Source organism: Cavia porcellus, unplaced genomic scaffold, assembly GCF_034190915.1.
Source record: "Cavia porcellus strain 051 isolate PalLab524CR breed Dunkin Hartley unplaced genomic scaffold, mCavPor4.1 scaffold_7, whole genome shotgun sequence".
In the NCBI taxonomy this organism is placed as follows: Eukaryota; Metazoa; Chordata; class Mammalia; order Rodentia; family Caviidae; genus Cavia; species Cavia porcellus.
In genome coordinates this window covers 21627372-21651936 of record NW_026947490.1, presented here as the reverse complement: position 1 = coordinate 21651936, position 24565 = coordinate 21627372, and the positions used below count along the sequence as shown (strand labels likewise).

The following is a 24565-nucleotide window of genomic DNA, read 5'->3' as shown; positions in this document are numbered from 1 at the left end:
AGGCACACTCACTGCTTCTGCTAGAGGAAGAGCATGGCCCAGTGGTCCCCCCTTACCTGTGCTGTGAGCTGGATGGGTTGGGACAAGGTGAGCTGTGGGGTCCCAGGGGGCTGGCTGGCAGGCTGTGGTGGTGGCAGGTCACCTCCCCCAGAGGAGGCTGGGGGCTGTGAGGTCGAGGAGGAGGCAGAGGAGGAGGAAGAGGAGGAAGAGGAGGTGGAGGAAGAGGCAGCGGCGGCGGCGGCGGCAGCGTTAGCGGCGGCGGCGGCACTGGACTGCTGCACAGCAGCGGCCAGCAGCTGGGCCTGGGCTTGCTGCAGGAGGAGCTGCTGCTGAGCGGGCATCAGTGCCGTGAGCTGTGGGCAGGGAGCAGGGCCGGAAGGGGCAGAAAGCAGAGAAGGCAGAGAAGGGTTAGAGCCTGAGCCAAGCGGGTGAGGGCCAATCTTCCTAGAGGACAGAGGAGGGTAAGAGGCAGCGTGAGACAGTGGCCGTGGCCTTAGTGGGACTCCTCGTCTGTGAGTCCTGTGGCGGGGTGGAGGTGGTTGGTTTTTGCCCCTGTTCTCATCCTTTCCCGTATACTTACCCCAGCTAGCTGGCTGCCCGTCAACATGAGTTGGGCCTGGGGCAGGTGAGGCTGAGCCGGCTGGGGGTGCGGGGGTGCTGCTGGGGCTGAGTCACCGCTGGGGTCTTCAGCCTTGATCTGGGGAGGAGAGAGGCAGGGTCCGGGACCCCAGAATGTTAAGTGGAGGCCAGAGAGAATGCCCACCTGTGAACCAAAGAAAGGGCACATGTGTGGCAGTGGCAGCCTCAGGCTGGCACAGGAGAGATGCCTGAAGTATGGAGGTGAGACTCAGCTCAAAGGCCACAGACCATGCCTCCGGCTGCAGTTTCCTCACCGGTCAGATAAGGCTACCACATCGCCTGCACCCAAATTCCCTGCAAGAAACCACCTTCCTCCCTCTGGAGAGCACCTTTCTCCTGCTAGGAGTCAGTTTCCCCATCTGTAAAATGGGAATTGGTGCTCCTAGGGACCTAGAATATCAAATAATGGGGCTTGGGATCCCCCACCCCTCATCTGCTTCAGCCAGATGAGTATCTCTTATTTGCCCAATGGAGTAAGGCTTTGTCAGAAGGAAGAGTATTTATCAAAATCACCATCTTGGAACCTGGGCCACAAATTCAAAGGATTATGGAGACAAGCAGAGAGCACAGATGGGTGATGGGGCAGGCTGTGTGCAGGAGGGCTGCAGAGAGCAGGCCCCGCCACGGGGAGGCCTGAGCAGCTCCTACTCTGCTCCCACTTATCCTTCATTTCAGAGTCTAAAGCACAAACAACTGCCGGACAAGCAAAGCACTGTTTCCGACAAGCCAAATGTGGCCCAAGGGTTGCCAGGAGCCAGCCTCTACACCAGACATCCAGCAGCCCCTGCCCATCTCTTCCTCATGTTGCCATATTTGTATCAGGCACATAGGACAGACCAGCACAGAGGCTCCCTGCTTTTTTCTTCTCAGCCAGGCAGCAGGGGCTGTGGGCTGAAAGGTTGCTGGTCACAGCCACACACATCGGTGGGACAAAGCACAGCTTCATGGGTCACACACTCCGGGCCCAGAGTGGACATTAGGGAATACACCGCACCATTTTGCAAAAGGAGGTCCAGAGGGGCTGGGGATTTAGCTCAGTGGCATAAGTGCCTGCTTTCCAAGCAGGCAGTCGTGAGTTCGATCCCTGGTACCGATAAAAACGAAAAAGACCAAAAAAAAAGGAGGTCCAGAGAGGGAAAGTGTCTTGGGCAAGGTGACCCAGGAGGCTGTCAGAGGGATGATATTCAAAATGCGGACAGATAAACAGAGCGGCAAGAGCGCAGGAAGAGACAGATGAGAGACATCATGGCCCACACTTCGGGACACAGGTGTCAGGATATTTTGCAACTACAGGGATGCAGCATGAAATGGCACTGAGTATGAGAAGTCAGGGAGATGGATGTCCCTGGCATTGTTCAGGCCTTGGGAAGGCTGGTCACGTCCCACTTGGGCTGATGGTTGTGCCACAGGTGTGCTTGGCTTGTGGAAATTCAGTCATACGCTGACCGCTGACTGTCTGTGAATGTTTTGCTAAGGGTCATATTTAATATAAAGTTTAAAAAACAAAATGGCGAGAACACTAGATCCCTTTGAGGCTTTTTTCATTCTTTCTGGTTAATCTCAAGAAAGTGTGCGAGTGGCTCAAAGATGTCTAAAACATCTGCAAAACATTGGCTAGTCTCCCCTTTACCCAATGGGAGAACAGGTTTTGGACTGGTTTTGAGTTGATCCTTCAGCCCGCAAGAGACTCTGTGTAATTTTAATAATCATTGTATTTATTTCCATGGCAAGTGACTCTGGTTTTCCATTCATGAAATTTCCATTTAAAAACCATTTATTCAAGCTGTTGAGTTGATCGTGGATGCTGAGCTGATTGGTGGGTTCCAGGGTGGGGGGTGGTGTTTTCATTTTACCCTTTCTATTTCTGTGTATGCTTCACACTTTCCATAATAAAGTGTTTTTAAAAGTGGAGCCAATTAAACAATAATTATGTAAATACTTGTACACAGCGGGAGGTGGACTTGTCCAAAACCATCTCAGCAGCACGGGATCGCTGCAGTGGGGGTAGGGGGTGGACAGGCAAAGGGTGGGGCCAGGGTCAGCTGTGGACAGGACCCAGGACTGGGAAGCACAGGCTGGCGTCCCTAAAAAAAAGAAGGCTGCTGCTGGCACCACGGCTAAGAGGCAAAATCTGAGATGGGGGGATGCAGAACTCAGTCCTTCTCAGCTGGGCCCAGTTCAAAGTGCTCAACACAGAAGAGACAGTACCAGCTCACCAAGCTCATGGTCTCTCTGTGGCAGCATCTGGGCCCACTGACATGAAAGGAACCTCAGGCACCGTCCAATCTAACTACTCCCTCCCCCACCAGTGTTCGAGAAGAGGAAACTAAGAAGCCCAGAGAGGGGAAGTGACTTCCCATGGTCACACAGCAGGGCTGCAGCTGGGTGGGGAGCAGTTTCCAGCCCCCCACCCCATCCTTCAGCCACCTCTGGTCAGGGTTAGGATCCTGCTCATGTCTCCCCTCTACCCCTATCTTTGGTACCACTTTCAGATCTCCAAACAGGCCTACTGCCCGATACCAGGTTGGAGGTGGAGGCTTGGACTCAAGGTCCCCATAAGCCAAGCAAGGCCTAGCATAGGACTCCATCTGGATGTGGAATTTGTACCATCTAGCTGCTTCTGGCTTCCCGAATCATCCTCTGCTCCCGCATCTCCAAAGCCGTCTTTCCTAGGTCTGGCATCCTCTCTGCTCCACGCTGTCCCTTGTCCCTGAGTGAGTGCGTGTTGGGGGACTGGATAGTGCAGGTCCCTTTAGTCAGGGAAGTCGGGATGGGGGTGGGGCACTGGCTTCCTGTTGTTCATTGCCCTGGGGCTCTGGGGGGGATTTCCCTGGCCACCCCCACCCCCTAGGGAAGGGGAAGGAGCTTGCGTGAGTCACAGACCTGGGACAGGAACCCGAGGGTGAGAAGGGGTGGGAGAAATCTTGTCACTGGGTGCTCTCTGGCCCTGGGCCCCTCTCCCATAGCCCGTCCCCTTCCCTGGATGTTCCCAAAGCAGTGCTTACCTTGGTGCTGGGGCCAGTCGGGGACACGGAGAATGGGGAGGCCTTATTCTTTGGGTTCTGCAAAGAGAAAGTTGGGGCAGGGAATGGGAACGGTGCTGTAAAACAGCTTCAGACACCCACCTCTCGGTGGCTTCAGAGTCCCCCAGGCCCCTCCCCTCCTGCCACCTGCCCCTGACCTGATGGTTAGTGTCTGGTCCATTTCTTTCTGTGTCTGCAAAGAGAGGAAAAGAATGTATTGTCATCAGCTGTGTCCTCACCACACCTGTCTTCCCACGGTTTCCCCAGCTGCCACATTTCGTTGCTCACTGTGACTCCTCCACTCACCTGTGTGCTCTGACGGGGAGTCCAGACCTTGTTTCTCGGCCTCCAGGGGCTTAGACATTCTTATTTCTAGGGACAAAGAAAGGATGAACATAGAAGGAGCTGGAAGAATCCCAGAGGGCTTTCAGGCCCTCCCCTGCAGCCCCTGAGCCTTTCCAAATGCTCTGCCTTCTGTCATCCTTGAGGTCTGTCTCTGAGCAACCGGTTCTCTCTGTTCTGGGCCTCTGCCCTCCTCTGGTAGGACAAGAGCCTGCCCCGAGGGCCCTGGGGGATCTCGCCTTAACCTTTAACTCCCCCAAAAGGTGTCACCCACAGTGAGGCCTGGGCCAGGGAGGGAAGCGAAGGGTGGTCGTGAAGACATGGGTTGCCTGAGAGGAGGCCGGAGAAGGGCGGGCAGGCGGGCGGGCGGGCAGCTGAGGCTCCCATGCTGCCCCACCAGGTTTCGGGTGAGACACGTTTTCCACTCTGAGTGGTGCCTGGGAGACATGGTGGGGCTGTAGTGTTTCCAAACAAGGGAGTTGTCAGATCTCGGGGTGTGATTCAGCCACCCTCTGGCCCAACACTTTCCCTGTCCCTGTGTCCCCCCCTCAGCCTGCCGTCCTTCTCGCCTTCAGCACAGAGAGCTGGCCACTCCATCTTGTTGTTCTCTGACTCCAGATCCACCTGCCTCTCCCCCCACAACCACGTCCTCCAGTCTAACCCTAGACCTTACCCAGGACTTCCGCCTTGAAGCCCAGGTGCGCCTTCAAATCAACCCTACTAATGGAACCCCGATCTATGGTTCCTGAGATCCAGGAAATGAAAGGAGGTGACCAAGGGGAGGTGGAAGCAGCAAGCAGGGCACCAGAGGAAGACACCAGTGGAAAAAAATGCTCCGAACACACAGCACTGACAGTGAGTGTGGAAAGTGGATGCTCATCACTGAGCTACGCAGAACTCAGGGCACACATAAGTGGTGGGTGCTATCATTACCCCATTTTTCAGAGGAGGAAACTGAGGTTCCAGAGGGATGTTCCCCTCCCCATGAGCATGGCAGGACAGAGGCACCCAGATTGGACCCAGGTCTTTGTGATTCCAGAACTCCAGTTTGTAAGCCGAATCACTCCAGTCTACTGGACCCCAGTCTTGACTTCCACTGTAGCAGTTCCCAGCCTAAGCTCCAACACTAACTTCTACCTTTCCTGGTCCTGGATCCCAGCACAGAGCTGGGCTTTTGTCTCACCCATTTTCAGTCCCCTTACCTTGTGCCCAGATGGCCCAAGTCTTTCATCTGACCTCACATCTGGCCTCAGATCTTATTTGTGACCCCCAACAACTTACTCCAAAATCCTCACTTAGGCCATGATCCCAGCCCTATGAAAGGAACTGTCCAACCTTTGTGTGCACTGCCGCCAAGATATTTAAAGAAAGCCGGCTAAAGTGAGGAATGGGAAGAACTCAGCAGCAGAAAAAAAAAAGTCTAGGAATTTTGCAACTGAGAATTACTCAACATGAAACACTGCTTGAGTTTTAAATCCCTGATTCAAAACGCCAAGTTGTTGCTTCCTGGTGGATGTCTAGATTGATACACACACTATTCAGGAAAGCTGAAGAAAGGTCTCCCTCTGAAGACAAAGCACACCACTCCTGGGCGTCCACTCAAGACAAACACACTTCCTCTCACCAAAGGACACAGGTATAAATGTTTCTACCGCCTTTTTATAGTGGCCCCAAACCCAAGGCCCATCCACAGGATGAACAGATAAACAAAATGTGCTAGGTTCATAAAATGAAACACGCCACAGCAATGGAAAAGAACAAACTTCTGCTTCATACACACTTCTGAATCTCTCAGACTGAGGGAAAGTCACCAAGCACGAGGCTAACGTACAGTTATGATTCTAATTCATAGAGTTCAGAAACAAGCAAGCTGATCTCAGATGATCAAGGTCAGATTAGTGGGTACCTCTGGGGAGCGTTGGCCAGCAAAGGGCAGGAGGAAGCCTGTGGGAACTGTGCATATGTCAAAATTCATCAAGCGGCACATACTTAAAATTTCAGTACCTCATGACATGTACATTATGCTTTTTTAAAAAAGCAAACAAACTAAACGCTTAAAAAGAAAAGCCAGAATCTAGGCCTGCTAAGGTTTAGGCTGAGGAAAGCAGGGATGGGGAAGAGATGCTTAGGATACCACGGGAGCTCTGCGGTTGGGGCACTGAATAGCTAATGATCAAGAGAAAGAAGTAGGGGAAGACAGGGCGGGCAGCAGGGTGTGGTGGTGCACGCCTGAAATCCCAGCACTCGGAAGGCTGATGCAGGAAGATCGCTTCGAGTTTGAGGCCAACATGGGTTACTAAGTGAGTTCAAGGCCAGCCTGAAATGCATCGTGAGACCCTGCCTCAAAAAGCCAATAGTAATAATAATAAATAAAAGTGACGAGGCCAATATCCTGGCTGTAACTCGCTCAAACCTTAGGCCTACTGCAGGCACACACGGGCCCTCATGGAATCCTAAATCCTGCCCTTATAGCACTCCTGAAGCAGCCTTAGACTCCCCCGCTGGCCCTTCTTCCCACCAGTGTCCATATTGCTCAGGGCAATGCTTCCTGGACCCAGCTCTGGCCTCCTTAAGAAACACCGAGGCCCCAGCCTGGCCTTGAGATTGGGGCCCGCCACCCTTCCCTGTTCATCTCCTGCCACTGACGCACCCTGTTTTTGGGCTCCAGCTGAACATCGCTCTCTGCTTGGTGGCTCTTCCTGGCAGGCAGCTGGGACCCTGAAGGGCTCTCATGCCCTGCCTAGCTAGCAAATGCCCCTCCTGCCCACAGACAGGGAAGACTCCAACCTCACACTCTAATAAAAGTTGTATCCTCATCTTTGGCCTCTGCTGGGGAAGTGAGTTTGTCCCCTGAATTTCACATGCTGAATTCTAATTTCTAGTACGTCTGAATGTAACTGTGTTTGGAGATCCTCTTTAGAGAAGTAAGGTAAAATGAGGCCATTAGGGTGGGCTGTCATCCACGCTGATGGGTGTCTTTATAAGGAGAGGAAACTGGGACACAGACCCACACAGAAGAGAGAGCATGCCAACGCAACAGAGATCGTCATCTGCAAGCCAAGGCGAGAGGCCCCAGATGAAATCAACCATGCCAGCACCCGATCTCTGACTTGGAGTCTCCAGGATTGTAAGCAAATACATTTCCGTTCTTTCAGCCTCCTCGTCTCTAGTACTTCATTATAGCAGCCCCAGAGGATTAGTTCAGCCCCGCACTCCCGGGGCTGTGGCATCTGTGTCCAGGCTCCGTGCCTACCAACCAGGTGGACAGGCCTGCTCGGACCTCACCACTCCGCCAAGAACAGCTTCCAAAGGAGTGCTGAACATCCCTCCCTGCAACTCTTGCCGCCTCCTCCTGCTCCTCATCTCCCCTCCCCTGCAAAGCCCTCCCTGATGTCCCCACCAGGCGTTTGGTCCCTCTTGCACACCCTGTCCTACTCTGTCCATCCTAGGCAGCGATCTCTTGACTATGGGCTCCTTGAGGTAGGACAAGATCACTGCCTCAGGCCCAACTGTGTCTTTGAACTGCACACACATGAGGATTCCCTGATAATATCTAAAGCAAATCCTTGTCACCACCATCTCCCTGATACCTTAAATCTCCAGCTCCACCCCATCCCTAAGGCAACTTTTACTATAAACCTAATTGGTCACTGGCTTTTTGTTTTTGGTGGTACCAGTCGCTAGGGATTAAAACCAGGGCTTTGCACTTACTAGGTAAGCACTCTGTCACTGAGCTACACCCTCCGCCCTTTTTTATCTTATTTTGAGACACAGTCTCACTAAATTGTCCAGGCTGAGCCACGTGAGGTAGTGCATGCCTTGTAATTCCTTATACTTGGGAGGCTGAGACAGGAGGATTGCCCTGCGTTTGAGGTCAGCCTAGGTTACACAGTGAGTTCAAGGGTAGCCTTCTCGAAAATTAATTAATTAATTAGCTTAGGCTGGCCTCTAGTTTGGCCTGCCTCAGCTTCCCATGTAACTGGGATTACAGGTATGTGCCACCAAAGCCACCTCTGCTTTAAATCTTTAAGGTAAGGCCACTCCAAAGAAACGGCAGCTGGAGACAGAAGTGGTCTGAGAAAAAATGTCCAATGTTCTGTTCCCCTTATTCTCCCTAAATTTCTCAGGCCATTTCTCAGAAGCTCCAGCCCTCTCCATCCAGCACTTGGCTGCACCACAGCAGATGCTGGAGCGCTGCCCTTGGCCTGAGGCTTTCTTGCTCCTGCATCTCCTGTCAGAGCCTGGTCTGAGGGTCATCACGTCATCCCCCTCAAGGATAAACAGGGCTCCATGTTCACCATGCGCTGAAAGCCCACTGTTGCCTTGATAAGGACTTGAGGGTGTCAGCCACTGGGAACTGGGAGAGGCCATCAAAGGTACTGTTCAAGGCCATTCATGGCAGTGTACACCTGTAATCACATCCCTCGGGAGGCTGAGGCAGGAGGACCGCCAGAGTTCAAAGCCACCTCGAGCTATATAGTGAATTCAAGGCCAGCACTGCACTACAAAGCAAGAGGCTGTCTCAACACTCCCCCTCCCCGCAAAAAAGATTCTGCTTCAGCCCATGTCCAGCCCTTGAGTGTACACCACTCCAACCAACACTGGTTTCAATGGTACAGAAGATGACCTCACCCTCTAAGTTTTAAAAGCCCCTCCAAGGGATTCTAATGTGCCCCTGTGCCTTGGCACCTCCAAAGCCCCTCTTGACACCACATTTAAATAGGAAAATCACTTGGTTATTTATGGTTATCCCCTCCCTGCCATTCCAGATAGTGCGTAACTTAGAGGAACTGGCAGGGAATAGCGGTCCATAACCTACAGGCCCCTTTGAGCTGTGTTTCCCCTTGAATCCCACCATCCTTGGGACAGATTCACCCAGGGCTGCCCAGGCCTGGGCACCCTTACTTGCCTCATTGCTTCAAACCTGGCCTTTGAGTCCCCTCGGCCCTCCCTGCCCCTCCCTCCCCGGACTTTCACTTCTCCTCCACGTTTCCCCCAGCCACTTTTAGCAGACTTAGGGCCAGCTTCTCGTTAGCACTTACCGAAAATGGGGCTAAATATAGAGGGCCCAAGGACTGCCCCTCACCCCTCCTGGCCTCCCTTGGCCGGTCCCCTGGGTCCTCTGCCTGCACAACCCGCCTCCAGCAAAGCTATGGCCTAGGAGCCCCTGTGGGCAGGGTTTGCACTGCCAGGAACCTCTGTGCACCAAGCTCACCCAGCCTCCAGCCTCCCTAGGAAGAGCGCCTCACCACCACCCCCAACCCACAGCTGTCCCCGATGGCCTCTGGGGAGTGAGCACTTCTGCGCTGTCAGGGAGGGCAGGAGATGCAGGCAGCAGACACAACAAGAAAGGTGGCCCACAGCTGTGCCGAAAACAGACAAGTGTACCATATAACACATACCAGAGCCACGGGCGAAAGGGCCCAGCCAGCACCACATGACACAGGTGCTCACAGACCCCGGGTAGAAATGTTCACAGGTCTGTAGCCAAAGATACACGCCCGGAGGTGATGCCACAGAGAGGTCCACAAAACACACTAGGGATGTGTACACAAACATGCATTTGCACATCTGCACCCAAAGTCATCCCCAGATGGGCAAACAAACACCCAAAGTGACACACAGACCCATGGCACAGACACACACACTCACAGCCAGGCATGTATAAACACTTCACTCTGGGGATGATCACTGCAGACCATGGAGCCAGCTGGTGGATGTGGAGCCCCAGACGAGACGTGGCGAGTGATCTGCCCAATGCCACATAAGGTGTGAGTTCTTGTCTTCGAGATGTGTTGATTCATGTCCAGGTAGGAAAAACCCAGGCCAGTCCTCCCCAGGAGAGGTGTTTCACAAGGAATCTCAACTAAAGGGTCCAACCTACTGCCCACACTGGTGAGTGCCCCACACCACCTAGACAAGGACATCAGTGATGGGGCAGACACCATGCAGCCCAGACTCCCTGACCTCATGTTCACACTGTACACACACACACATACAAACACACACACACACACACACACACACACACACACACACACACACGATGAGGGCTGCCCAACAGGTAAACACGTGCCTTCTTGTACCCTCTCCCTGCCCTCCCACTTCCCCATCTCCTGTACCTTTCTTCACATCCCGACACAGACATCACTGCTAAATTGGGTATCTTCTGGCTCCCATAATCCCTTGTGCCTCCCCATCCTGACCCCAACACTGCTCCTGTGCCTCTCCCATCCCAGCCCTGGCCACTCTATAGGATCACCGGTGACAGGTCAGACTTTACCAAAGCGGCCTTTTTCAGTCATGTTTCTAAAACCCAGCCTAGAACTGCTCAATAAATAAATACAGGGGGCCGCACGATTGACCCTGATGCACACACACAAGCCAAGGCTCACATCCACGAACAGCCAGAAACAGGACAACGACCCACAATCATGCCTATGTGGCCACAAGTGAAAGAATCATGAAGAATCGACTCCTTGCCATGTTTCAGGCACTGTGTTAGGTACATTACATGTATCACCTCATTTAATGCTCCCATAGACTTTGTGTGATAACTCACAATACAGAAAAGCACACATTTACTCAATGAGATAACAAATACAAATCGCCATGTACAGTGCCTGGTATACAGAGTCCACTCGGTCACCTGGCGTTCAGTTGGGGAGGTATTTCATAGGCATATAAACATATAAAGAAATCTCAGGGGGTGGTAAATGCCATAAAGCAAAGCGAGGGGACTGAGGATGGAATTAGTGCCAGTTTACCTGGGGAGCTCAGGGAAAGCCTCCCTAAGGAAGTGACAGCAGGGGCCAATGAAGCGATCCCCGAGATCAGTGCCAAGGCCAGCTCCACAATGGCTCACACAGTAGCCCCCTACATCAACGCCTACACAAGCACACAAGAACTACTGTGTGTGGGCACACACACACACACACACACACACACACACACCTCTTCACAAATGCACACATACACTCAAAAGGAGAAGGCCACCACCCAGGTCCAGTGCCTTGGCCTTCCGCCCCTTGCGGCCCCCTCCCATTACCCCCCAACTGGTTCTCCATGGAGAGCCCCACTATCAGTGCCTGGCTCCCTTCCTCCCTCCCTCTCTAAGAGCCGGTAGACCAGGGCAGTGGACATGGGAGAGGGGGTTGGAAGCTCCTCTTACCTGATGTGAAAGATGAGGGCAAAGAGGAGTGAGGGAGGGGGAGCCCACATGGAAAGAGGGGTGCTGCTGGGATACAGAGCAGAAGGACAGGAGCCAGCTGAGCAGAAGCAGGCGGGGAAGGCCAGGCGAGATGGCCAGCAAAACGAGCCCAAACGTGTCGCCTGTCCTCCCCACCAGCTCGAAGGCACTAGCCCCCTTACCTGGAGCCCCCATGCTGGAGTGAACCATGCTGCCCGCCCCAACAGGGCTGGGGGAACAACTGTGTCATCTCCCCACCCTCTCTGGGGGCCAGCACTCCCTACCGGAAGTCACCCAGGGAGGAAACCACAGGGCTGATCCGCCCCCCTTCGGAAGGGAAAATACCCTGACCCGCAGACCCGCCCCAGCAGCCAGCCAACCCCAAATCATATGTGTGAGTTTGAGGGGTGGGAGTTAGCCAAGTGGAAAGCAAGAGAGCTGGAAAAGCTGCCTCCCCCAGGCAGTGCCGGTGCCGCAGCTCTCCTGCTCCCGCGGGGCAAACGCATCCGGAGCAGGGCTGAGGCTCTGGGAGAGGAGCTGGGCCCACAGCAATAACAATAACAATACCAGTTTGACACCAGCTGGCAGTTTATTGGGGGAGGGCTTTCTCAGTGCTTGGCCCTACACTCGTACTTGATAGGTGTCATCTCGGGAAGTGGGCACTGTTATTTGCCCCATTTTACGGATGAAAAGATTGAGGATCAGAGGAGAGAGGCAGATTTCTCAAGAGCTAAGAAACACAGCACCCCCAAAGTAGTGCGTGGTGGAGATGACCACTCCCCACACCGGTCTAAAGGTAAGGCGCCTGGGGTCACCCTGGGAGGAATCAGCCACCGTGGACAAGCACAGTATTGGTGACGGGTCGAGGCCTCAGCCGGGGATGGCGTGAAGTCTGTCAGTGGGCAAATGTGGGGGTCCAAGGCTCTGGTGGAGGGAAGCACCGGGTTGCCTGGCTGCCTCCCTGAGTGAGGGCTTCCCCTTTTAGCTCCCAGTGCGGTGCCTCCCTACGCGCCCACCAGAGGGCGGCAGCGCCCAGTCAATGGGCCGGAGGGCGGGGCAGGCTGCGGAGGAGGGCGCCCCTCCCTCCGCTCCTCTCCCGCCCCCCTCCCCGCTCCCCGCCCCCATCCCCGCGCGCACACCTGCGAGGGTCACACAAAGGCGCAGGACTCCAGGCGCACCGTGGTGCAGACAAAGGCGCGCCCGAGACTGCTGCCTGCGTCCTCCTCTCAGTGCTCAGGGTTCGACGCTGCACAGCGGCCTGGCGCCTCCAAAGAGCCCCTCTGCCTGCGTGGCACACCCCAGGGCACGCGCCCTACGCTGAAGATCCCCCCAGCCACACGTGCCAGGACTCGCCCAGACACACACGAACGCTCAAGTATTTCTACACCCGGACCCCACACTTCTCACAAACGCACTGGCAGCTCTGCGCACCAGCCAGTCCTTCCTCCTGACCACGGTCACTCCCCTATGCGCACACGCCCCCCCCCCCCCCAGTACTGGGCAGCCCATGAGCACAAGGGCACAACTACATGTGTAGCCATAGCCAGTCCAGGTCCAGCCATGTGTACCACATTCACACGTGTGCACACCAGCAAAAGACATGACCCCACCGGTGGAACTCTATGGACATGTGTGCCCAGATACCCCCGGCAGACAGATGGACATGACAGGAATGACTGTGGTTCTCACATCTGCACACAGAGGGACAGTTTCTGGACATCTACATTCCACCACATCCCACAGGGTAAAGGCCGTTTCACAGAGGACATCCACAGACCGCATGGTCACTGGCCACGGAGTGTTTATCCACCAGGGCCTTCTGGTAAGCAGTCTGGAAGCAGGTGGGTACTGGAGCCTTGTTTTGAAGCTGCATTTCCCCAATAATCTCTGTTTTCATTTAGGAGGGGCTGGTAAATGGGGGTCATAGGACATTGTGGATGAGGCTGCAGGCCACCCTCATGCAAACCCCTGGACATAGTCAGCGTCTTCCATATCAGGAGTGGGCTTGTGGACATGACTGCAGGCCAAGCCCTTAAAGCAAGAAGGAGAGAAGGTCCACCAGCTTCCAGGACTGCCCTCCCAGATCTGGAGTTGAGTCCTGAACTGGGAAGGCCTTACAAGCTCCCTGGAGGGGTGAATTCACCCCAGTTCTATCACTTGCCATGCTGCCGCCAGTACCAGTGCCTCAGACCGGAACTGAGTCCCTGGGATCGGGACAGGGAATCTTAAAGCAGGGTGGATAGGCCCAAGAAGACAGAGGGGCAGAGTTTGGGGCACAGCAGGTGGCTAGGACCTGACATCCAGGGATGGGGAGGCCCAGGCAGTGGGCACGGTGGACTCCCTGCCAGAGAAGAGGCTTCTGGCAGCCGTGCCAAATGAAGCAGGTAGGGTGCAGGCACTGGGGAGCAGTGAGGGCCACTTGAGGTGCAGGGAGCCTGCAGGGAGGTGGTACAGGGGAAGCCAGGCTGGGCTCAGGGCTGAGCGGTAATTAAAGGAGACGTAGGGGGCTCCCCAGGGCCAGCGGGGCTGGTAACTGACACGCGGGCCCCATTGCTCCGCTCATATTTCTCACTGGATCGATACGTTTGACTCCCGACAAGACAATAATCGCTTGTACGCGGCCGGCGAGTCGATCAAATACATTATTAGAGCGAGGTCCCCTGGGGGCCTGCTGGGGAGTGGTGGGGGGAGCAGCTGGCCCACCGGGGACAGCAGAGTGAGATTCTTCACCCCTCAGGGGCCCCCTGCCATGGCCTCTTCCTCCTGGCACCCCAGGGGACCCTTGCTGTGGCTCAGTTCCTCTCTCTCTCTCTCTCTGACTCCTGCTATCTTTAGCAGTCTCTCTATTCAGCCCCCAGACTCATCCCTGCCCCGTGTGGGGTCTCAAGGTCTCAAGGGCTCCTCCCTCTAGGTGCTGCCCTCATCAGCAGGGTGGTTGCAAGTGGGAATCTCAGACCTCCATCCTGGTGGGAGACCGAGTCCTCGAGCCATGCTATGAGTCCATGGCTGGACTAGGAGATGAACTGGGTCCCAACCATTCACTTCCCTCTGCCCAGTCTCCTTTCTGCATCAAAGCAAGCACAGTGTCCTTCAGTAGGGTCCAGGCCAGCAGCAGCAACCTGGGCAGAAGGTAGAGAAATCTGTTTCAGGGGCCTAAACAAGTAGGAAGTCAGGATGGTAGGGGTGGCAGACAAACCCACAAGGGATGTGTGGCTGGTCGTCCTGCTGGCTGTGTAATTCTCCAGGGTCCTCGGGTATGTTCGCGCCATGCCCACCTCAGCTGCCCACTCTGGGCACTACTCGTCCACCTCTTACTCACTTTCCACTGTTCTGGGCCCAGCCTATTTCCTACTGACGTGCCACCTCATCCCCGGGGCCTGAGGCCCCTCAGGATTACTTGACTCACAACCCCAAGTCAAAGTCAAGCTCTTTTTAGGGGTACCCTGCATCTGGGGACTTCAAATATTTCTCCTCCTTCATCGTTATCGTCAATACCAGTAGCAGTAGCAACATCAATATCCATTCTATTATTTAAAGCATTACATTATTTCTAAATCTTCACAGCCAAGGAGGTAAAAGTTATTAATCACCCCCCATTTTACTGATTAGTTGAGGCTTGAGAGGTAAAATTACCTGCCTCAAGTCATACAGCGTGTGAATGGTAGAGTTGGGATTTGAACCCAGATCTGCCTTTCCCACAGCTCCTTCTGTCTCTCTGGGCCAGGGGCCTCCTCTTAAGAGCTTTGGAGTGCTCCGCATTATCCAGTAGACAACAGGAATAGCCACTCGCTGCCCACAGAGCAGAGGTAGCCAAACTGTGCCCACTGAGAAACGAGTTCCTCACAAGCCCAAGCCCCACACTCACAGGTCTTAGAGTGTGAATATTCAGCAAGGTTCTGGAGTTCTCCTCACCCCATCAGCTCCTCCTGCCCAAAGGTGAATCAGTGTTCCTCCACTTCCTTCAACCCGGACATTTCCTGCAGGACCCTTGGTGCTGGGATCTGAGAGCCCAGAGATGAGTCTGAAACTGCCTGCAGGGAGCTTATAGTCGGAGGGGCGGACTGGAGCAGATAAAATATCCTGCTAATCCATCTCCCTGCAAGTATCCCCTGAACACTGCTGTGTGCCAGGACATTGCTGGGCTCAGAGTACAGAGGGGTCAAAGCAAAACAAAGACATGTCTTCACCACCGCATGGCCTAGTCTTTTGGAGGAAGAAGCCATCTCTAAAAGCCACCAGATAAATATGTGATCCCAAGTTGAGAAAAGTCAAAAGTAGATACATGGGATACCTGACGTAAAATAGATGATGGCACCTTGCAAAAATCTGTCCTGGGGATGTGGCATTTACACAGTAATTTGACACAGCATTCAGGAAGTAAAGGATATGAGGAACAGCCATCTGGGCAGTGGGGGCAGAGGAGACGGTGGCCCCGAGAGAGCAAAGATAACATGGCAATTTCAGGAGCAGAAAGGAGGCCTGCAGAACTGGTGTAGAATGAATGAGGGGCAGGAGATGGAGATGAGGTAGAGAAGGGGCAGGGCCAGACCCCACAGGATCTTGACGGCCATGGGAACTGGTTTGGAATTTACTCCAAGAACAGTGAGAGGCCACCGAGAGGGATTCAGGCATGGCGGGTAGGGAGATTGCGTGGGCACCTAGTGGATGACTGTTGCTCCGGCTGGCCACACTAAAGGTGGAGAGTGTGCAGAAGCTGATGCAGTGGCAGGAAGAGATGCATACTTCGGGGCTGGGCTTGTTTTCTTCTGAGAGGAAGGCTGTGAGAGGGAAAGATCATGAGGGACTGGCGTGGGGTCAGCCTGGGGGGTGACTATGGAATCCAGATGACTAGTGCAGAAGAGGGTGGGAGAGTGGTTCGGGCACCGGTGAGGACGGGACCCCAAACACGATGAGCACACACATTCAGGCTGGAGTCTAGAGGGCCAGGAAGTTGAAGAGGGGATGCCTAGACCAGCCCTGGTGGACAGTGGAATGGCAAGCAGATGTGTGGGGAGGTCAGAAGAGACCCCTGGAAGATACCTTGCAGGCAGCAAAGTTGATGGAGCAGGATGAGGGCAGATGCTTAATAAATACACATTGACGGGGTTGGGGATTTAGCTCAGCGGCATAAGCGCCTGCCTTGCAAGCAAGCAGTCGTGAGTTCGATCCCTGGTACCGATAAAAAGGAAAAAGACAAAAAAAAAAAAAAAAAAAAAAAAAAAAAAAAGAAGTAAATACACATTGACACATTCAATCCTTATCATAACCCTGCCCCCAGCAGCTTCCCAAATCCGCCAGGATTCCCAGTTCACCTCAAGTGCAAAGAGAAGTTCTGTTATGTGGCTCAGAGATAAATGTTCAGAAACCAATCAGGTTACTGTTCTGAGACTGCCCATCTGGTGAATTAGCATTAGCCCTCTGTGCTCTTGGGCCTCAGTCTCTCCTTCTCTAAGAGGGGAGGTGTACTGGGGGGCTTGGAAGAAACAAGTAACACAGCTTGATGATCAACTAGTTATGGGACAAAGGGAGAGAGAAAATGAATTCCAGACTCACCGTATCTAGGAGGTGGCTGAATATACTCAGAACCAATGACTCCTCACTACCACCACCTTAGAGGCGGGGATGGTTATTATCCCTATTTTAAAGACAGGAAGCTAAAGTCCACAGTCACCCAGCAAGGCTGGCACAGACCCAGAGTCTCTGGCTCCAAAGCTTGTGCCTGAACTGCTGTGCTGAGCTCACTGCACCTTATTCTGCTTTGCACGTGTCTCCCTCAGACTGTAGGCCTCTCAAGGACAAGTTGTTTGGCATCCATTGCCACATGCCAGTCTCCAAGAGAACATGTCCCCACTCTGGGCCTCCCCCTGAAGAGGCTCTACCCTTGCCCCCCTCCCCAAGCCCTCATGACCCCTGCTGGGCCTAGACTTCCAGGAACTCTAGAAAGCTCCACCAACTCAGCAAGCAGGAACTGCACAGACTCCTCGGGGTCACAGCTCCAACCATTGTGCAGGGAGCTGTCCAAAAGCTGAAATGTAACTTCATCCTCATCATCCAGAACCTTACAGGAACTCCTTGAAACCCTCAGGACAAACCCAGCTCCTTTACCACAGCCACCGAAAGAAACACTCTTCGGTCCCGTCTGTCCACAGGAAGCCATTCTCTGTTCACATTGAAGGAAGCCAGATTCGTTCCCTCCTTGGGACTTTTGACCGGACTGACCCTCCTGAATTCTGCCCACCTCTTCTCAGCCCTCGCATCCTTCAGGACTCAGCTCCGAGGTCAGCACCTCAAAGAGACGCCCCCTGCTTTACACTCCACTGCCCATTTTTATTTTCTTGCTAGCACTCTGGAAATCAGTCACTGTCTGCTTGTTTATTGTCTTTTTTTTTTTTTTTTTTGGCCTAAAATGTAAGCTTTCTGAAAACAAGTGACCTTATGCATATTGTTCGCCGTGGTATTCCTGAAATGTTATCAGCACTGGGTACATAGTAGGTTCTCAAGCTCTAGTTTTGAGTGAATAGGTCCCTCCAGGTTCCTCTGGCCCACAAATAGCTTCCAAGGCTGGCTCTGCAAATCCCAGTGGATGTGGCTCTGTAAGCCTCTTCAGCCATTCACTCTGAGTCCACCTTCTTCCTCCATTCAACAAGGAGTTCCCCTCGGTGCCCTGCCGCTCCTGCACACTCTGCCACATAGATTCTACCTTCTGCCTAGGTCTCTGCCCCCTGGAATCCTTCCTCTCCACCAGAAATCCAGTTAACAGTAAAGACCTCAGTCTTCCCACAGCTCTGGACAGCACCCCTGAACTTCAGTGCTCATCCTCCTGCCTTGAGTTACTCTCCAGTGAGGGTACCCTGTGGACTCTTGAGGACAGGGCTGAGTTTAATTTGTCCTTGGAGAGTAACAGTTTAGTCCTGGGCCTGCATAGAACCAGGGATCCAGAAATGTATGTTGAATGACACTTTCTCCACCCGCTGTAACAACATACATGGGTGAATAGAATGACTAGTTTGCAGGCTAGAGAGATAAAGGACAGGGTTCTCCCACTCATTTGCTATATGGCTCTAGGCCAGTGACTTCCCTCTTTCAATCTCAGTCTCCTCATCTGTGAAATGGGAGTAGTATCACGGGCTGAGATGAACTTCATTAATCACCAGTATGCTTGCTGGTTTCACACTTTCAGGGTTTGAGACTATGAAAACTCAGGAATGATCTTGATGTCACCAAAAGGATAGTGGCTAAGTAAATGAGAGTGTATTCATGCTCAGGAGTCCTATGTGGTTATGAGCGAAAATGAGACTGATCTATGGATATGGGCATGGGAAGTTCTCTAGACACTGTTCAAAAAAAAAAAAGCAAGCCACAGAACAACACGGTATCATTGACGTAAAACACACTATACACTTTCTATGCTTCCACGAGTATTAGGAAGATCCAGAGGCAAAGATCCAGAAGGGCACTCACTAATGACTAACACCTTTGTTGAAAGGACCGTGACCAGCGAGGCAGATGGGACTCAGAAAAGAGTTTAACTTTTTCTATGATAATTTTGATTTTGCAACTGAGCATATATTCATTTTAAAAACTTAAGAGTATATTAAGTGATATTCAAGCGGAAAAGCAAAGAAATGATTATCCTGATGGTGAGGGTGTTGGATATCAAGAGCAGCGGGAGAGGAACACATCTGAGAAAGGAGACAGGGCCAGGGCCTGTGCGTGCTGTGTGCCTTTGACACCCCAGCCTGAGCGGTGATGATACAGATGTTTCCTCAGTCGTGATTCATAAAACTGTACCTGTATGTCTCATCCAGCGACCATGTGCTTTCCTACCCATGGCAATATCATCTGCTCCCCTCCCCTTCTTATTCCTCTACCCAGAAACAGGCTTCGTATAATTCGTGTTCTGCAGGGTGCGCGCCATCGCGGCAAGCACTGAGGGGCCGGGCTGCTGTCCAGGGTACTAACTGGGAGGCCATAGGGGAGGCCGGCCCAGCTAGCCAGCGCGGTGCTGCTGCGACCTGCGCTTGTGGCCGGCCCCGCCCACCTCTCCCGCTCTCCCGCGCCGCTCTGCCACGCCCTCCCCAGCTCAGTTCCTTCACCTGGCCTGGCTCTGGGCTCCTGCAACCCAAGCCCAAGTTCCTTCTCTCTGCTGCAGAATCCCTGCTCTTGCTGTGCCCCTGCCTGGTATCTTTCCCCAGATTTTCCATGGCTCATTCTCTCACTTACTGCCTTTTCTTCTAGCACTATCTCCTGACATTCAAGTCTTCATGTGTTACAGGCTTGCTTATTACCTCTCTGCCCCACTTGGATCTTTTGTCTGGAGGACAGACAGTGTGTCTGTCTTGTTCTGTTTTATCCTTCTTTTTAAAAGTGTACAAAATTGGATTAATTATAATCTTTGGCTATGGCATACTCCCATCACTGGGCTGGACAGAGCTCTTTTGTTGTTGTTGTTGTTGTTGTTGTTGTTGGGGATATTTTTGGTTTGGTTTTGTTCTTTGAAACAGGGTCTCACTATGTAGTTTAGGGTGTTGAACTCACTATGTAGCCCAGGCTGGCTTTGAACTCATTGTGATCCTCCTGTCTCAGCCTCCCAGGTCCTGGAATTACAGACACACACCACCACACTGGCAGCCTTTTTCACTGTTCATTTGTTCATTTCATTTTTTTTTAATAATGTGTTAATGTGAACCCACCACTCAACTTTCAGATTAGAGCTGTGACAATCACACTGATTTCTGTCTACAGGGTTCATCACTGTGTCCTCAGTGCCTGCAATGAAGAGGGTACTCAGTGTCCATTTGCTGAAAAAGAATCTGAAGGGACAATGACCTCCACCCTCTACCAAAGGGAACAAATGGCAGTATCCACCTGGTCTCGAAAGGAGGTGGATAAGGGTGGAAAATAAATCAAATGTCAGGCCCTCTGCTAAGTACCCACTTTACAGATCAAGGGGCTCACACTCAGCAAGGTCAAGCCACTCACCTGGGTCACACAGATGGAGCTATGGTCAGCATAGCAGAAGGACTCCAAAGTGCATGCTGCCATCATGCTTCTCTTCCTCAGACTCATCCCCTTGCCTACCTCTTCCATCAGGCCTGGAACATGACCAAACACCTGGACTTTGCTATCTGAGACGTGCATGTGTCCCCCCTCCCTGTCCTGTAATTGCTTGTTGCCAGTAAGATCTGTTCCGCGTTGGTTGCTGCTATAAAACTAAACAGTTTTCCTACCCCTGGTTGTGGGCCTCTCGTACATTCTGCAGGCGCACACAGCTATGAGGACGCCTGATGCCTTCAAATTCACTTGCTCCTGGTACCACCTTGCTTGGAGCTTACTTCCTCCAAGGAGCCTCCACAGGGAAGGCTTCTCCTCCACCTTCATATAGATCTCATCCTGACCATGAACTTCTCAGTGCTGGGGGCTCCAGACACTTTGGGATTCATGCTCAGGCCATGCAGAGATGCAATCCAAGCCCCTGCCTTCCAGAGCCTCCCCTGCCTGTATAAGAAAAAGTAACACCTGAGCTGGAGAGTGGAAAAGTGCAGGTCAGACCCTCACTCTGTGCACACCTCTGAGCCTCGAAATCATCACCAGTTCCAAAAGTGCCCTGTGATTCTTCCACTCCCTACCAGTCTAGGCCACCGTCACTGCCTACCTACACTTCCGTGCCTGACTCGATCTCATCTCCTCCTGACACCCAGAGCGAATATCCTCAGTGCCCGAAAAGCACCTCTAACAGTGACTGTTCCACAGACCTGTGAAAAGCATGAGTTAAGTGGACCATCATGGAGAAAAGCACCCAAGTCTTCTTTGCCTCCGTTCCCGCTTTTCTTTTTGTACCAGGAATTGATCTCAGGACCTCGTGCTTGCCAGGCAGGTGCTGTGTCACTGAGCTCTATCCCCTGCTCCATGTCCACTCTGTAAAACTAAGATGATAATTCCTCCCCTACCAGGTGTAGTGAGGTTCCAGAACATAAATGCTGGCAATGCTCTGGAAAATGTCTCCACCAGTGTAAAAGCCTGGAAGAGCTAGAACTCAGAGGACGGGCCGGATTCAGAGAAGAGAAGAGCAAGAAGGGCAAGAGGAAAGATTATCTTTTGCCACGTGACCTTATTGCATTTTATATTGCCTGTTTCACTGACTCCTGTGAGGTGGTAGTTATGACCCAGAGGAGTAAACTGAGGTTTGGAGAGAAGCCCCCTGTCATTGCCACAGTGCCTGTGGCACATGGAGCCTGAGGTGAACTCTTTGTGCTGGGGTCATATTCCCCAAGCACGTCCCTAGCCATGGGCTTTTGACAGACACTTCTGGGTTGAACCAATGAAGGTCAACTGGAGTCAGTGGGCCTCAGTGACAGTCCACTTACTAGCGAGTGACCCTGGGCAAACCACCTGCCTTCTTCCAGCCTCAATGTCCCATCTGGAAAGCAGGACTAATATGCCTATAGCTAGAGTCAGCAAGAGCACATAGGTCAAGTGCTTAGGAACCAAAAGGGGTCCATGAGGGTCGCTTCTTTTCCAATTGGGGGAACAGCATGCACGAAGGATGATGAGAGGCCAGTGGAGAAAAAGTAATTATGGAGGACCTCACAAAGGTGGGGCATCTGGAGCCAGTGGAAAAGGAATCCCAAAATTCCACCCAGCTGCTAACACAGTAAGTGGGAATCGTGTGTGTATCCTGAGCTATAGAGAATAGCCAGGCACAGTCTAGCATGGGACATATCGGTAGGTGGGCCTCTGCATTTTCATTATTATTAAACATAAATGGCCTCATCCTGAGTCTTTGGGACTCTCCAACACAGAGCTCCTCATTCCCTTGCATACCTGGGGAGGTACAAGGCCAAGGAGAGGAGGTGTGGATGCCACCCCACTGCTGGAGAGTTGCTGGATTCTGGAGACATCTGTTGATGTGGATGGGGAGGACTCACTGGGTCACTGAGTTCTGGGTGAAGGTGGCAGCTCGGAGAGGAGACACAGGGTCATCTAGGAATCCTCCTCTGCTTAAGTACCTCCATCTGTCAACCTCTTCTTAATTCAACTCAGAGACATCTGAGTGCACTGTTGCTTTTACTAGCTCTTCCACCCCAGCCAGCTCTAGCAAAGGCCTCCTTTGTTTCTCTCCACTGTCGGGCCTGATCTATGGCACATGTTCTCCCTCACTCCACCACTCACACTCCACAGCTATCCCCTGAGCCCTGTCCAAGTGGCAGATACCAGGCTAGGGATCGGTGATCCCGTGGGAAGCTCACAGTGGAGGTGGGATCTGAGATCGTCAATCCATCCTTGCGTTCCTCCTTAAAGCAGGACTCCAGCCAACCTTGGCATCCCAGGCATGGCTGCTTCTCCAGCTTCATCTTCCCAAGCCCCCAAGGAGAAAAGGAGAGAACAGGACTGCCACCTTGAGATGTCATCACAGGAACCCACGGGCTGACCGTGTTCCCCTGAGGGAGGATCCTCCCAGAGCTGCCCCTGAGTCCCTCCCCGGGGACTGAAAGAACCCTGGGCCTTCAAGGGCCAGAGGGGCTGTGAATACCATCTGAACAGCTTGTTTTTTAGGGGAAACCAAGGCTCAGGGCAGACGAGTTGAATTAAGCAAAGCCACACAGCATATCTGCGGCAGACAGATGGATTCATCCTTCAGGTCTCCAGGTCTCTGTTGATAAAGATGAGCACTCAGTCCCACAAATACTGGCCCTCCAAAAGAAAGAAGAGGGGTGTAAGACCCTTTTCCCACACTTTCTGCTGATGTCCCAAGGAGCCGGGCCTCTGTTTATTTTTACAGCTGTGAGAGGGTGGATGAACCAGAGAGATGTGAGGATGTGGGGTGAGACAGAGGATATGGGGGAGGCAGGTAAAAAACCTGCAGTGGGGCAGAGAAAAGAGGGGTGTAGGCAGTGAATAACTGGGGCCATGGAATAGAACGGAGGGTAGAACAGAGAAGTGTGTAGAGGTTTTTAAATTCCTGGAGGTAAAGGCAGCCGTAACAGAGAGAGTCGGCATCAGAGAGACAGAAAGAGAAGCAGAGATAGAGAAGGACAGAGAGACAAAGAGAAAACGGAAAGAGGAAGTGAGGGAGAAGAAGACAAGGTGGGGCTCTGGGGCCTCTCTAATTGGCGTCTCCAGCACCCACTTCTCAGCCCTGCACACCAGTGTCCTACAGGGTGTGCGGTGCTGTCCCCACCATGGACAGAGCTGAGACAGACACTAGGAGCGGTGTCCAACATCCAGCCAGTCTTTCTCCCCTCATCCAGCCACCTCCCAAGTTCACTGCGGAGGAGGTGAAGGCAGGCACCAGAGGCTGTAACTCGGCCCAGAGACAGGGCCTGGCGGTGCCTCACCTACCAGGGTTACTGCCCCCCACCATGGCTGACCTTGCTGGCCAGGCTGTTGCTCCCCAGACTCTAGCTAACACCCCCTTCAACCTGTGGCCATCATCTTCCTGCTGCCCAACCCAGACCCTTGTCCTCCTCCTCCTCTGGCCCATCCCTGAGCCCCCCTCAAGTCTACTCATCCAGAACCCACCTTTCTGCTTCCCCTGGGGTTTTGAGGTGATGGAGGGGAGCAGAGCAGCCTAGGTGGGGGCCGAGGGCTTGCTGGATTATTGAGGATCTGCGGGGACTGCAGCTGACATGGACGAGGAGGAGGAAGAGGAGGGGGGTCTTGGTGATGGACGATGCTGGTTCTTTGGTGGGGCGAAGGCAGGGAAGGGGGATGGAGGAGGGCTGGGGGAGGGGTGGTGAGGAAGCGGGTTGGGGGGGAGCAGGACCAGTCTCACATTTGGCATTCAGGGCAGCTGACAATAAAAATGCTTTATTGCCAAGAAACTGGATCGATCGGGGCTGGAGGGGGCCGGCAGGGGGGACGCGGAGGGCTCAGCGCAGAGGCCGGCTGCCCGGCCTCTGCAGCGACCAGGGCCCGAGCCGCCCTCCCCCCTGCGCCCCCCTCCCCGCCTCCTGCCCTTTCTCTCTCCTGCAGCCACCGCTTAGTTCTTATTATATTTTTTCTTATATATTTTTTCCCCCAGCTTCTCCTGCTCCTGTTTTTTTTTTTTTTTTTTCCTTTTAATTTTTTTTTTTAAACTCGCTTCACTCCCAATGCCGCAGGCCAGGTGGGGGTGGGGTAGGGGCATCTACCCAGGCCAGGCTCTACCCATCGGGCTTCCAGTGCTGCTAGTTCTGGGGTAAACCCCACTTTGCCTCTGTACCCCTCAATTCAGTCAGGTCTCCCCACCCAGATCCTGGCCCGCATGTGCCTGTCTTCCCCTGCCACCCTTCCTGAGGGCCCAGAGGGCAACTGATGCCCTGGTGGGCCTAGGACCCTGGTCAGACCTTCCTCCGCTCCCCCTTACCTGGCCCCCTGCTCACTTCCTGAG

General features: G+C 53.3%; 1 protein-coding gene across 18 annotated transcripts in view; it reads right to left on the bottom strand.

Moving 5' to 3' along the window:
• Positions 1 to 24565, bottom strand: part of Pou2f2 (POU class 2 homeobox 2) — a 73041-nt gene that overhangs the window by 23475 nt on the left and 25001 nt on the right. For 4 of the 18 annotated variants that reach the window (XM_063252198.1, XM_063252201.1, XM_063252208.1 and 1 more), the window contains exons 1-6: positions 11376 to 11531; positions 3969 to 4034; positions 3821 to 3855; positions 3645 to 3701; positions 581 to 763; positions 57 to 353 (exon numbers count right to left, since the gene is read on the bottom strand). In XM_063252198.1, the coding sequence (XP_063108268.1) occupies positions 57 to 353; positions 581 to 763; positions 3645 to 3701; positions 3821 to 3855; positions 3969 to 4034; positions 11376 to 11403 (666 nt within the window). In that variant the 5' untranslated portion in view covers positions 11404 to 11531. Of the gene's footprint in view, positions 1 to 56; positions 445 to 580; positions 764 to 3644; positions 3702 to 3820; positions 3856 to 3968; positions 4035 to 11375; positions 11532 to 24565 lie in introns of those variants that run through there. The other 14 variants (XM_063252202.1, XM_063252211.1, XM_063252212.1 and 11 more) reach the window with 7 other exon arrangements.